Source organism: Lycorma delicatula, chromosome 3 (assembly GCF_047948215.1).
Source record: "Lycorma delicatula isolate Av1 chromosome 3, ASM4794821v1, whole genome shotgun sequence".
Classification (NCBI taxonomy): Eukaryota; Metazoa; Arthropoda; class Insecta; order Hemiptera; family Fulgoridae; genus Lycorma; species Lycorma delicatula.
Genome location: NC_134457.1, coordinates 214,168,650 through 214,183,442, shown reverse-complemented (window position 1 = coordinate 214,183,442; position 14,793 = coordinate 214,168,650). Strand labels below are relative to the sequence as shown.

General features: G+C 28.4%; 1 protein-coding gene across 1 annotated transcript in view; it reads left to right on the top strand.

The window, feature by feature from the left end:
* Positions 1 to 14,793, top strand: part of pan (transcription factor pangolin) — an 810,214-nt gene that overhangs the window by 625,892 nt on the left and 169,529 nt on the right. The window contains exon 5 of the mRNA XM_075359090.1: positions 13,519 to 13,539. Coding sequence (XP_075215205.1) covers positions 13,519 to 13,539 — 21 coding nt within the window. The remainder of the gene's footprint in view (positions 1 to 13,518; positions 13,540 to 14,793) is intronic.

Here is a 14,793-nt window from a genome sequence, read left to right as displayed (position 1 = left end):
TTTACAATAAAGTTTATTACCAATTGAAGTAATGTTTGTAAGATATTACAGTTTAATTTTTTTTTCTTTTAAGATATTAAATTAATAATTGACTTTAAATTTAAATTCATGTTCAGAAATAATTAAAGAATATTTAGTATAATCATCTGGAAATTGTCAAATTTGTCAGTTGTTCGTTATACTTGTTTTCGGACACTAGTCGGAAATTTTCATTTCCGACGTTTCATTGAATTAGCCCAGCATTTGGTTGACTACAACCAAACCAGGTAGAGAATTGAAGAGAATTCTTAACAGATAATGTTGGTATAACAAGTTTAACATGATTCTTTTCAAATTGTTTAATTATTTGAGAATTTTTGGGAAAATCCGTAGTTGGCTTTAAATAAACGTGTTCCTATTATTTTGTTATCTGTTATTTATTATGAAATTATTATATTTTTCCTTAATTCTCTTGAGATAACAAAAGGAATTGTTGGAAATTTTCATTATTATGTTTCAGCGTAATTAAATAATTACCTTAAAAGAATCTCTGGTTTCCGTTGTTTAGTTCTTTCTTATTTTAATTTTTGTACATTTTAATTTTTATAATTTTTTTAAATTTTATTTTAAACGTTAATAATATAATTTAAAAAAAAAATACTTTTATTTAGATGCATCAACAATTAAAGTCATTAGCGACTTATCAGTGTAATGCAACTGTAACTGTAAATGTGTAGTCGAATAAACTCAGGTCGACTACTCCTGAGACGTGTGGTTTTGAATCCCAACCACCAAAGTCCGCCACTAGACCAACCCGGTGGTCAGTTCTCGTTGTGAACTCGTCGTCGAACTTCGAAATCAGCTGATTTCGAAGTCGAGAATTCTAAGGTTCATATCCTAGTAAAGGCAGTGTTACTTTTATACGAATTTGAATACTGGATCGTGGATACCGGTTTTCATTGGTGGTTGTGTTTCTCACTTAACTACACATCACAGAAATGGTCGTCCTTAGACTATACAATGCTACATTTCATACATATCATCCTCTGAAGTAATACTTTATGGTGGTTCCGGAGGCTAAACAGAAAACAAACTAAAAAAACCACTGAAGAACACCGGTATCCACAATCTAGTATTCAAATCCGAATAAAAGTAACTAACTACCTTCATATTAGGATTTGAACCTGAGAACGTCGACTTTGAAATCAGCTGATTTACGACTGGACCAACCCGATGGGTTAATATAATTTGATATTCTTCTTAAGCAACATAAATTATTTAAAATAGGGGACAATTAATTTTTTTTTGTTTCCATAAACTTAGAAAAATTCCTATAGTTAATAATAAAAACCAAAGTTAAAAATACAGTTTGACGAATATCACTTATACTATACGAGTTAAAATGTTAAATTAATTAAAAATCAATTATTTTTTTACACTAAGATTTTTATCAGGTTTTAAATTTAAATAAACAAAATGGTGGTGGAGTTTTAATTTACATTCTTTTTTTTTGTATTTTAGTCTATTTTTAAGTCAAGATTTAATTTTAAGCCATTTGCGTTTAACTTCTGCACGTGTATGAGGAAAATCAGATAGATATAAGAATTTATATAAAATCCAAAACGTAATTTACAGTTAAGAAAATACTGGAATTGCATCTACTCTCAGATAACATCTACGATTTGAATTGTTTGTTTCTGGGATCTGGGTTCCGTAAAAAATAATACTTAAGAAAATTGCCCATGTGTAATACAGGTTTTTTAAATTTTAAACGAAAATTTAGAAATATTTTATCTACGATGTATTGAAATTTCTTTTATAAATAAAGTGATTTGTTTACTTTTTTTTAATAAGGTTTACAATGTAATATATATTTATTGTAAGTTGTTCGCTGGGTTTTGGGTGTAAAAAGTTGTATTTAAAAAAAAAAAAACTGGATTGCGAGTTAGTTTGTGATTTCTTTGAAAATATTTTCGATTTGCCTATACAATTTTACGGCCATTACCTTATGAAAATGGATAATTTTGGAGATTACATATTTGAACACCTTTTCTAATGCACCAAACAATTACCCTTTTAGCAACGATGTAAAAACTAGTTTTTTCATGTATAGATTTTTAAGCCCGCCTCCGTGGCGCGAGTGGTAGCGTTTCGGCCTTTAATCCGGAGGTCCCGAGTTCGAATCCCGGTTAGGCATAACATTTTTATACACGCTACAAATCATTCATCTCTTTCTCTGTAGCAGTACCAAACGGTGGTTCCGGAGGTTAAATCCATAACCAATTTAAAAGGTATAGATTTTTAAATAGTTTAGCTGTCAAAGAAATAAGAGAATATAATCAAAATTGTTTTCAATTTTTTTTACCCCTTGTTACTTATTTTTGCCGATCTTTTTTAACATTTCTCATTAGTTTTTCCTAAAGAAAATTGAAGTTGTAATTTCTTAATCTTTTGTTTATTCGTTGTCTTGGTCAAAATCCTTAAATCTTTTTAGAATGAATGAACATTTTTATAGTATGCGTAAATAAAATTCTCGTTTTATTTTTTGTTTGTTGGTTTGTTGTTTTCTTATAAGAAGGTAATTTATTTTTTTATATCATGTAATTTGTTCGGATTATCTGTTCTAAGTTAGCCTATGCGTTTTGATATGAGAAATTTTAATGTAGAGAATTACAGCGAATATTTAAAGTACGAGTAAATAAAACTAATTTTCTATACGACAGCGAATAGCTCTTTGACATCTGATATGTTATCACTCTTCTTTTGAAGTTAAGATTTATTATTATTATTAATATTATTTATAACTTTTTGCGTAATAGACCGTGTGAAAATTATTTAGTAATATAATAAGATTGTCTGGTAGTTTTTATCAGACTACCATATGATACACATCCGTTGTTTGGTGTTTGATTTCTGCTAAATACGGTAGTTTAATTTAACACTTGGATTATCGTTAATTAAAATTTAAGTTTGTTATGAAATTAATCTTAATTTACTTCGGTTGTTATGTAACCCGACATCTCATATTTACTTTAAAAATATTCCTTTGTATTATTTTCTATATTTCTAACATGTTTATCTATATTGATTTTTTAATAGTGAAGCAGTTTTTGTAAATACATATATGTATGTAAAATTATTTTCAAGCCTTACTCTTTTTCAGAATGACCAATTTTTCTTGAGGATATTTCTTAATATAACGTGGTCTTTTTGTTAGTTGGTTTTTTAGATAACTTTTATTTTTTTAGCGGAATATTTTTCTTAAATTTAAAATGAAGTTTACGATTTAAAATTAATTCTCTTTTGTTACATTGTTTATTTTTACTACCTTACACGAAGTAAAGGAAGTAATCTAATCGCGAAAAATTACGGTATTCAGATTTCAACGGAAATATTCATTTTGAGCATCGCTAAATCCGTTTTGACTAGTTTCGGCGTGACGTCTATACGTACGTATATGTATTTCGCATAACTCAAAAACGATTAGCCGTAGAATGTTGAAATTTTTGAATTAGGACTGTTGTAACATCTAGTTCTACACCTTCCCTTTCGATTGCAATAGACTTTACCAAAAATATCCAAAAAAAGCTCAAAATCCAAAACGTTTTGGATTTTGGACTTTTTCATAACTGCAGTAATAAACCCTCATTGAGAGCGCTTCAACGATCTATCATAGGTGGTACTTATTTTCATTGGTTCTACAGTTATAGCGATATAAAATTTTAATTAATGAAATATTATATCTTACAAGGGGAAGGAATTGCATCGAATCAGACTTCAGCTTATTTTTTAGATTTTTTTTTAATTTAAATATATTGATTTTTTAATAATCATTGTCCTGTGATTGTAAAAAAACTTTTACAATAAAGTAAGTATAAAGAAGTTATTCGTGAAATAAAGTTATATGTACTTTTCATTTTAAACAATGCGTATATTTGATTTAATAGACGTACAAGGTAGTCATGTAGTGTCCGTCATCAAATTTTTTTATATTGTTATAAGGTAATGATATAGCGTCAGATCATTGTGATACTCAAATTATTTTCACCTTACAATTTAAGAAAATTCATGGGAAAACTTAAAAAAAATTCCATTCCAGGCCCTACTTCGTTTGCAGTCTTAAGTCGTTTTGTTTTAGGTTCTTCTTTCTTATTTGTATGAAAACGCAAGCTTCTCGCCTTTTACGATTACTGCGAACAAATTATTTTGCAATTTTTATTGTAGATATTTGTGTCTGTTTTTTAAATAAAAAATCTTATGTGAACACTACATGAATGCCTTGTACGCCTATTAAATTACATATACACATTTTTTTTAAAATGAAAAGTACATAAAATGTTATTTCATTAATAACTACTGATATTTATCTTTTTCCCCCTTTTTTTTATTGAATTATTACTCATCGTAAACCTTTTTTACCATCAGAGGTTAATAAATCAATACATTTAAATTTAAAAAAGGGTATTAAGTCTGATTTGAACCGATGTGCCCCTTTCCCTTGTAAGATCCAAATATTTCATTAATTAAAATTTTATTTGTCTACAACTGTGGAACTAATGAAAATAAGTACCACTTATGATATATCGTTGAAAAGCTCTAAATAAGGGCTTATTACTGCAGTTAAGAAAAAGTCCAGAATCTAATTTTTTTGGATTTTCACCTTTTTTGAACACTTTCAGTTCAGTCGATTGCAATATAAAGGGGTGGTGCACAACTAGATGTTATAACAGTCCCAAATAAAAAATTTCAACATCCTACGAGTAATCGTCTTTAAGTTATGTTTATTTTAATATTTTATCATAAATTTTAGATAAGTAAATGGTATTTGGTCGGCGATGATGAGAACTAGTTCTACAAATGGTGGATTATGTTAGTGATGCGCTGATAGATGTTAAGCCTTTCAGGTTATGAAATAGTTATTTACATGATTAAATGATATTTGAATTAGTAATAACTTCAGGGGAGTTCTGTATTTAGCAGCTGGTTTTATTGGTATTTAGAATTTTTAATTTTTATTATTTTACTGATTCTTTTTGTCGATGTACATTTTGTTACACTGCGTTTTTATTGTTAGATTTAATAGTATTTTATTAAATTTGTTTACGTTATGGTACAAACTTCGATACGTATTATTTTTTTTTATAACGTATTTTTAGAAAGCTTAACTGATGATTAGCTTTTACAAAGGAAATACGAACGATTGCTTCTTGTGTCGATATAGAAGTTTGAAATGAATGAATGAAAGCTATAAAGAAGAGAATAATGATGTTGAAATGACGCTAGGGATAAATAGTATAATCGTTTCTACAGGTAATCTGAGAGGATGCTGACGCAGTCATGAAATAAGCGTCGTTGAAAAAGCAGGAGGTGGTTGTAGCAAGAGGAAGAGAAGGAGGAGTTTAGGATAAGAGGGGCTCCAATAACGCACTAAGTCGGAATCATCCCCCGCGTCAGCAGTTTACCCCCAAAAACGATTACCAGGGATTTCCTTTTCGTTGAAAATATTTTCTTGGCAACCCACCAGAAACGACAACCGACTACGATGACGATGCTGTGGCCTCTCCCTTTTCACTTATCCCTTCCTGTTTTCCTTTTTTCTTTTAGTCGCTATTAAATGGAACAATTTCCTTGCAATACATTTTCATATCGCATTATGGATAAAAAAAGTATTATTTTCAGTCGTATTGTTTTCTTATATATAATTGCGCGAATATTTTTTTATATTTTTTTATTTGCTCAATAATAATTATAATTACAATCGGCTCTCCTGCGGAACCATAAGTAAGTTTCCTGACAAAAGCACGTGATAAGAAGGTCCTTAAGGAATCCCCAATATAAATAATACACAATAAATAGTTGCAAGCAAACTTAAAGTCAAATATGAAATTTCAAGCTCAGTCATAAATCACAAACCATTAATTTCAGCACCATATAGTGCACAGAACAAACATTTATAACAAATAAAAAAGAAAAAGAAAGAGAAGTAACAAGAAATTAGATACGACACCACTAAACTTGACGGTGTTAGATTCCAAACTGTTACGCAGACCCTAAGTCGCGTACATGGGCTCGTTTCAACTGTTGGACGTCTCTGCTGTTATCGAGTAGATTAATTGCAAAGTGGTTTACGAATATTTGTTTTATAATATTTATGTGTACTCGTAATATGTTGTCGATAATTATTAAATCCATTACTTCATAAAATAATGAGAAAAGGTTTCATTGAATCAGCGACTGGTAATAGTTTTGGTAATTAGCATATCTTATCGTTAACAAATAATTTTCAACGAACGAACAGTTCGTTATTGAATTCAATATGTATGTGTGTAATACTTTTTGTCTCGGATTTAAATTTTTATTTCGAATTCGGATTAAGCATCGTTAGAGAATTACGAAAATACATGAATGTCCACGAACAGGCGTCGGGTTCACCTTAAAATTGCCGCCAAAATTAAAATTTTGTAATTATCATTACGCAGTAACGATGTAAACTATTAAGTTGGTTGAAAAGCATTAATATAAGGTTTAGTAAAATGTATAAAATACTTAAACATTAATTTTGTAAATCAAGTGTAAGACTTTTTAATAACTGAAAAAAAGCCGTAAATCTACTAAAACTCGTGATAAATAAATTTTGTTTATTCATAACTTGGCTTATGTGCGTAAGTAGAAGTTGGAAATAATAAATAACTGTTAAAAATGAGTATATAATTGAGAGAACAATAATAATAAGAGTGTTCATTCAGGAAAGTCTTACCAGAGTTTTATTGATAACAAGTTTATTGTTTGGTTGTTTATAGAAGTTATTTTAAATATCACCCTTTATCTTACGATCTTGCTACTGTTTATGATTTTCTGATTTCGTAGTTAATAAAAGTAATAAATGTTCATATGATCCAACAATTTTTTAAATAACATTTAATAAAAAAATAAATAAATTCACAACAATCTGTTAACGTCTCACTTTTTTTTAATATAATTTCGTTAAGTTTTTTAAAATTGTGCAGGTAGGCAACATTTGGAATATGTAAAACAAATTGTTAAGGATATAGGACGTACAGGGTATACCGAAATGAAATGACTGGCACTAGATAGGGAATCTTGGAGAGGTGTACCGATCAAATGACTGAAGAAAGAAAAAAATCTTTCTAACGACACGTTTTTGAAACATGCTCCAATCATCAGGTCTAACTATGTATAACTGGTTCGGTATGATGTATGTGTTGGTGAAGTAAAACCACTGATAAATAATAATTATGAAATACATATTTTACTCTAAGAACTTGTTCCCGAAACATTTCCTTATGAAAAATAACAAAATTCCAAGAAGGAATTAAATTGTTGTATTGTAAAATATCATGAATCTACTTAACAACCGTTTATAACGTTGGAAATAAAAAATGAATATTAATGAAAATTTTTAATCTTTTTATTAAATAATTAATGATGATGAAATTTTATTTCTTAACAAAAATATCTGTTTATTTGATTACAAAATTACATTAAAAAATAATTAGTGAAATTTAATTTACAATGCAAATAAAACTAAAAAAAAAGAAGATAATTTTGTAAGCTTAATTTAAGGTAACTTGTTTGAAAGTATTACTAATATAGTTTCTTCTGTTAAAAACCTATGAATATGGTAAAATTTATTTATTTATTTTAAATAAGTGATTGATTTTCGGTTTTAATGCCACCAATCTTTAATTTAATTTTTTAATTTCTTGATTTGTAAGTTCTCATAAATTTAAGTAAAGAGCCGATATTGTTATAGTTCCTGTATTTTATTTAACGTAGAGTAAGTATTATATAGAAAGGCCCCGTTGCTCACTTTCTCTGATTTACTAATGAATGAAAAAATAGAATATATCCATCTCTGAGAACTGGATATTGTTAATATTATTCCTTATATACAAATTTTGGTGAACCTAATCTAAAATCTTTAAAGCATTTTCATTAAATTACTTAATTGTTGATAATCAATTGTTGATTAATATATAGATCAATATATTCTTCTACGTTATTTTTCCATCTTCAATTTGACATGCTGTTCGACGTTTTTTCACTATTTTGACATTCTTTCTTGCATTTCCATTTCTGCTCTTCGTTCTACATTTCTGTTCCATTGCAATATTCCAGTTCTGAGTAAACATATATTCGGATTTGAAATCAAATTGAAAAGAAATCTTTTATTTAAAAAACATTTTTCTTGTTTATCAATTCAATTTTATTTTTTAGCAGTGACAAGGAAAAAAAAACTATTACGTTTTTGGCATATAAATTTTCGATAGAATTAGTCTTCCTTGTTATTTGAGATGAGGATACGTTTCTACTTCATACGAGACTACTGGCCTTATATATATATTTTTTTCCTGTTTATCCTCCGGTAATTACCGTTCAGGTCCTCCGGTAATTACCGTTCAGGTAATATACTTCAGAGGATGAATGAGGATAATATGTATGAGTGTAAATGAATTGTAATCTTGTAGTCTCAGTTTGACCGTTCCTGAGATGTATGATTAATTGAAACCCATCCACCAACGAACACCGGTATCCACGATCTAGTATTCAAATCCGTGTAAAAATAACTAACTTTACTAGGACTTGAACGCTGAAACTCTCGATTTCCAAATCAGCTGATTTGGGAAGACGCGTTCACCACTAGACCAACCCGGTGGGTTGGCTTTATTATATACTGGATGTCTCAAAATTAACGCAGGATTTAAATTTCGCGCCAGTTTTTTCGTTGAGTTAGTAACATACTCTTCCGGTTTGTATTGATTTAGATGTGATTGAAAAATACACCATGCAGGAGCGCATTACTGCTGTAAAAACATGTTATAAATACGGAGACTGATAAAACTGTGCCCAAATTACACGGTTGTTTTCCATCACCGAACAAACAGGTTTGGTGACGGACAACAAAAGAAGTGACCGTCCTCGTACCGGACGCTCGACCGAAAACATTGCCGCCGTGAGCACTGAGTCTGGATGTGCAGTAACTGTCAGAAGTATACATTATCGACAGATAGTAACAGCATTTTTGTGGCCTCAGTTGGAAGCCTTAGACTTTGGTTTTGATATTGATGAGATCTTCTACCAGCCGGGAGGCTGATATGCGGCACGCGAAACCATTGATTGAGTTGTTACAGCAGAAATTACGTGGGCGGCTGATTTCGTGCAACAGTGATCATAAATGGCTACCAAGGTCGTGCGATCTTATACCGTGTGACTTTTATCTCTGTGGATTTGTAAAATCCAAGATGTATATTAAATGCATATACAAACCGTTCCTGAACTTAAAGAAAAAATCCGTGTTATCGCAAAAATTGAGCCGCACATCTGTGAAAATGTGATTGAACATTTTCTCAAAGATTTTGAGATTGTCATATGAAATGGGGAGGAAATTTGTCGGATTTTATTTTCCTTATTTAATCGGAGCGTTAGTTTTTCAAAGTATGTAACAACTTTGAAAGAGGATTAATTATGCATGAATTGGCAATTCATGCATAATTAAAGGTTCATTTTGTAAATTTAAATCCTGCGTTATTTTTGGGATACCCTTTTGTTACACATAATTATTTTTCCTATCGATTTTACGTTTAAGTCAATATTTGTTATCAGTTCTTTTAATCCGTCGTTTAAAAATTGAAGTTAGGATTCATGCAACATTGTTTAAAATTAGACAATATATCTGATTTCGAAATTTTATTATTTCCAAAATTGTAATCAAATTGCTATGTATTTAAATCACATAATTTATGTATGTAGGTTCTTATACATTTTTCGCTGGAAATTTACAGAAACATGTCAACGAATTTTATACACTTTTGAAGCATTTAAATATATCCATCTACCATTTTTTTTAATTTTAATTTTTTTAGTTTATTTTTTCAAACTTAAGATAGATTATATTTTAGTTAAAAAATTGAGTAATAATTTGTGGAATTTCCGAGAAAAAAAATTTATTTAGGATTTAAGCTGTAAAAAAAAATGAATTTATGTAAATATTTAGATAGGTAATCTAGAAAAAAATGAATTGGATTTTTTAATTGTTGGTTAAGAAATAATGGAACAGTTTCCAGTGTTAATAATTTATTTTATAAACCTAAATAAAAATATTTATTTCATTGTTTTGTGAGTTTTTTTGAACGTATTATTTTTAATTAAATGTTAAATCTAGTCTTATTTTTATTTCTGCGTATTATATTTTTTAATAAAAGTATGTATACTTCCATTTGTTTTCAGTCGCATTAAATAGTACGTATTATATTTTATACATTTGAAGATTTATTGTGAAAATTATTCATTTACAATTTTAGCTCATTTATTTACGGTTAAATATTTGTTTATAGATATTACTTTATTCCATGTTTATTTTATTCTGAAGCGGGTGAGCGAGCGCGCAGGCTTTTGGGATGTGCGAGCGGAGGGTTGGGTTTTTCATTTTATCGTCGTGTAGCAGGAGGGAAGATGGTGAGGGCGAGAAGGGTGACTCCACCGCTTGGACTCGAGTGTGCTAATGGAACTCTTTCTCTAATACCGTCTATGTATTTGTCCTCATCCACCCCTCATTTATACAGATAATTTTCCTCTCTCTGAGTTTTCTCTGGAATTTTCGAGAAATAACACTCGGGAGCGTTCGTAACGTGAAATTTCCATTTAAAAGAGGTTTTTTTCGCGTGGACTAGATGGTGTGTGTTCGCTCGGTACGGGAATAAGCTTTTTCTCATTTCAGGGAAAAATAACGGGCCTGCGTTAAAGATGCAAATTTTGTCATTCTTTCGGTCGTCTCTCTGCTATAGAGTCGCTTTTTGCGGTTCTCTCTCTTTTGAACCGGAGTCAGTTAATAATATTCCCTATGCTTACTTATACTGTGATGAACGACCAAGATGATGAGGAGCTTCACAACGACTTTGTTCCTTTTCAACCCCCTGTTTTCTTTCGTATAAACAGATTTATTATTGCAAAGTTTTCTTTTTTTGCGTAGGTTGTAATAAATAGATTAGTCTTATCATTAAAAGTGACTGTTTCCAATTGTAATCTCGTTTTTATAATTAATTTCATTAATTTCCTGATTTATTTTTACACTACTTTGTATATGATGTGCCACTTTATTAAATAAACAGTTTTTAAAATTATTCTCTTGTTATAAATACCGTATTTTAATTTGTAATCTTTATTCATTTTTTTCACCGTTTTCATGAAAATATGTTTTATTAAAAAATATTTTAATTTAATAAAAACAAATCACTAAGAAGATGCATTGTTTACCTTAAACAAAACTTTATTATTATTTTTTCATCTATCTGTTAGCATTTACAGTCGGTACCTCATACGCGATTATAAGTGATTCATGAATATTCACATGAAGAAACGTTCCCGTCGAAACGCCTCATTAAAGCATACAAAGATTCAGTACCTCATATATAGGAAAAACACTTTGGTCCAGATAAAGTTCAATACTTAACGTACCATTAAAAATAAATCACTGGTAGAAAGAATAAAAACAACTTAATGTTATCAATATCAATGTATGAAAACGGCATTATAAATAAAACAAATATTAATCGGTAAATAGAAATAGCTGTAATTCGTGGACTATCAAAGTGACATCCACCACACAGTGACTTGAGTTAGTCATCCTGTGTTCCTACTCCTAGGTTTCTTCTCCAGGTCACTCCTCTGGTTACCTCTCCACAGTTCATCGCACGGAAACGTTATAGTCGCCTGTTGTCATCGCTCTTGTAAAACTCCTATAATAAAAAAAACATTTCATAGTGAAATGGCCGGAAGAGAGAAAGCTAAAACGCGGAAACAACGAAAGAACATTGGGAGAAAAGGAATAAAAATCAAAAGAAATCATATTTGCGAGGTCCATGGTGCGTGGCCTATCCGTAAAAAAAAATATATATATATATATATATATAAATGAAAAATTGATTGATTTATAATCGATCAGTATTAATATTTCTGAAAAAAAAAATTTAGAATCGGTGAAAAAATTACAATTAACTCTTGTCGTTTATGCATCCTAATCGAAAGTGTGAAAATAGTCTAACCATCTAAATCACTAAAACACCGACTCATGTCCTCATGAGGTCAGGAGATTGATATTATATTAAATTCTTGTTATAAAAAATCTAAATTACAGATGATATTTACTAAATTGTGTCAACGTATAAATTTAAAGATAAAATAATATAAAATTTATAATATGAAAGAATTAGAAAAATAATTTTATTTTAGGATTCTCTAGATAAGAAAAGGTTGTTAATCTTTTCTGATCGACCTGACAAAGATAATTTCCTAGGTTGACAATTTAAGGGATTAGATATCTTACCGGTAATTTACGCTTTGGATTACAGTACCTAAAATGACAACCCAGGAAGCGCATTTATTTATCTGTAAATAGAAATAATTTGATTAAAAAGAATAAATTATTTTTAATAAGACTTATTTAAATCAATCTTCTCAGAATTAAATTCTCTTCAAAATTAAGTAGAGATTTCTATTTGTTAATCGGTAAATTTCCAAAGTTTATTATATTCCAAACTTAAAAAAGGGTATTCTCCGACAAAACGTTTTCGTGTTTTTTACCACGTTTTTCTTAATACCTAAGTAGGATAGGTATCACTTTTATTCAATTTCCTAAATCAAAAACCATAAGGAAGCACCAAATTTACCCTTCGATTTGTACCCCGAGCATTTAGTACGGTTTAATTTCATATAGGGAGCAGAAAACAGGGCCAAGGGTTTAGCGAGCCGCAACTCTACCGAATCATTTTCTGAAACTATGTTTGCGTGAACTTTTTTCTTATTTTTTTTTCTGTAAAATTATCTCCCGAGAGATTTTCGTGCAATGTGGAATAATTATGTATATTATTTGTATTCTCTAATAGTAGAATAATAAATGTAAAAATAAGTGTTGTTTAAATCTAGTCTTTATAATCCAAATAGACATTTAGTTTTACATATGTTTCATGTAACATTTTTTTGTAAACTTATTTTGCGTTTTCTTTTTTCCTCTTTACTTCAATCGCTATTTAGCTCTCGTACTTTGATGGAAAACTGACTATTCTCATACTCAGCAGTAGCAGTTTTATTTATGTCGTTTGTCAGGATTTTTTTTTGTTATTTTAATTAGGACTTAGATTTCTTTCTCTTTCGAGTTTTTCCAATTTTCTTCATCATGCGGGTGAACATTTTTCTTTCTATGTATAATCAATTTTTATATCAGAGTAAAACTAAGATATGTAATATAAAATAAACTTTTAAAAAAAATAAAACAATTTGAAAAATTCCGTAAAAATTAAAATATTTTTTAGTTTTATTTGGCTTCAAATTAAGGGTTGGTAATAGTTCTTCATTTATTCGAAATTTATCAAAAAAAAAATAAAAATTGGTTTTGGTGGTTTGTTTTAATATTATTTTAAAGTTTATTTTATGTTTAAACAGTATTGTCAATCTTCTAACTAAAAATGTATTTATTTTATTAATTAATGAAAACACGTGATTCTTTTGTTTTGATTTTTTCAGTTACCAGTTACGAATGATTTTGTAAGTAATTTATAATAATTAATTTAAATTATATTATTTTTAAATTATGTAAAAAATTTTATATTTTTATATACTCGTCTTTTTCCCGTTAACGAACGAATAAAAAAATATGTATATATTTTACATAAATAATTTTTACGGAATTTTGTAATTTTTTTAACTTTTTATTTATTTTTTTAGAATACGAAAAATTATATTGATACCCTGTATTTTGATGGGTGTCAAATAAATAATTAGGATTTTTTATTTGAAGAAATATCTCATCTTTTTCTCAAATTATCGTCTGATTTAATTGTGTGATTGAAACCAATTATTTGATAGGTACTCAGTGAAAAATTATGTAGACGTCTTTGGTATTCATACATCCATATTTTATTTAATCTTTTGGTCTTTCGTTGTTATGGATAAATTACTAAAATTTTCAGTTGATGATTTGTCTACATACACAATTTTTATAGAGAATAGAAAAAACAAGACAATAAAATTACCTTATAGAAATGTTTATAACTTTTTTATAACTTTATAATTTTTTCGTCCATTATAATTTTTATTTTTTACGCTTGAAAAGAAAAACTTTTACAATTAATATTTTTTATTATAGGACTGTTAATTTTAAATAAATAATTATTATTTTATATCATTAACAAACGGATATATACATATATATACTTATTTTAGTAAAAAATTTAAAATAATAGAAATGAATAAACAAATAAAAGGATTGAAACAATTAACTTTGATATTCGTCAAGTGCCCCTGCATACTGCCATATAGATTATATGAGTTACATTCTTTTGTATAGTTAATGAAGCATGTGCAAAATTCGAAGGCGTATTATTCTTTCGTGTTTTTTTAATTTTAAATAGTTTTGTAATTTTAATCAACTAATGACATTATATATATATATTTATTATTATTTTTTTTTTTACGTAAACATATTTCTTCGTAAATATAATTTTATTTGTCATTTATAAAAATTTTTGTATACAGTTGTTTGTACTAAAACGTTACTCTTAATAATTTAAATAAAGAGGTCATTATAATAGTAATGGTTATTGTAATTGTAACATTTAATACAGTCTGCATTAAGAAGTAAAGTAAAAAATTATTCGTTGTCGCTCATCTCGTAAAATTTTTTCTCTCTTCATTTAATTTTTATTAATTTCGAAATATACTAAGATTTATTTTAATAACGTACTTCAAAAATTTTGTTCGTTTCCGAACGCGTGGGCGTTTATGTTTTCATAAAAGCCG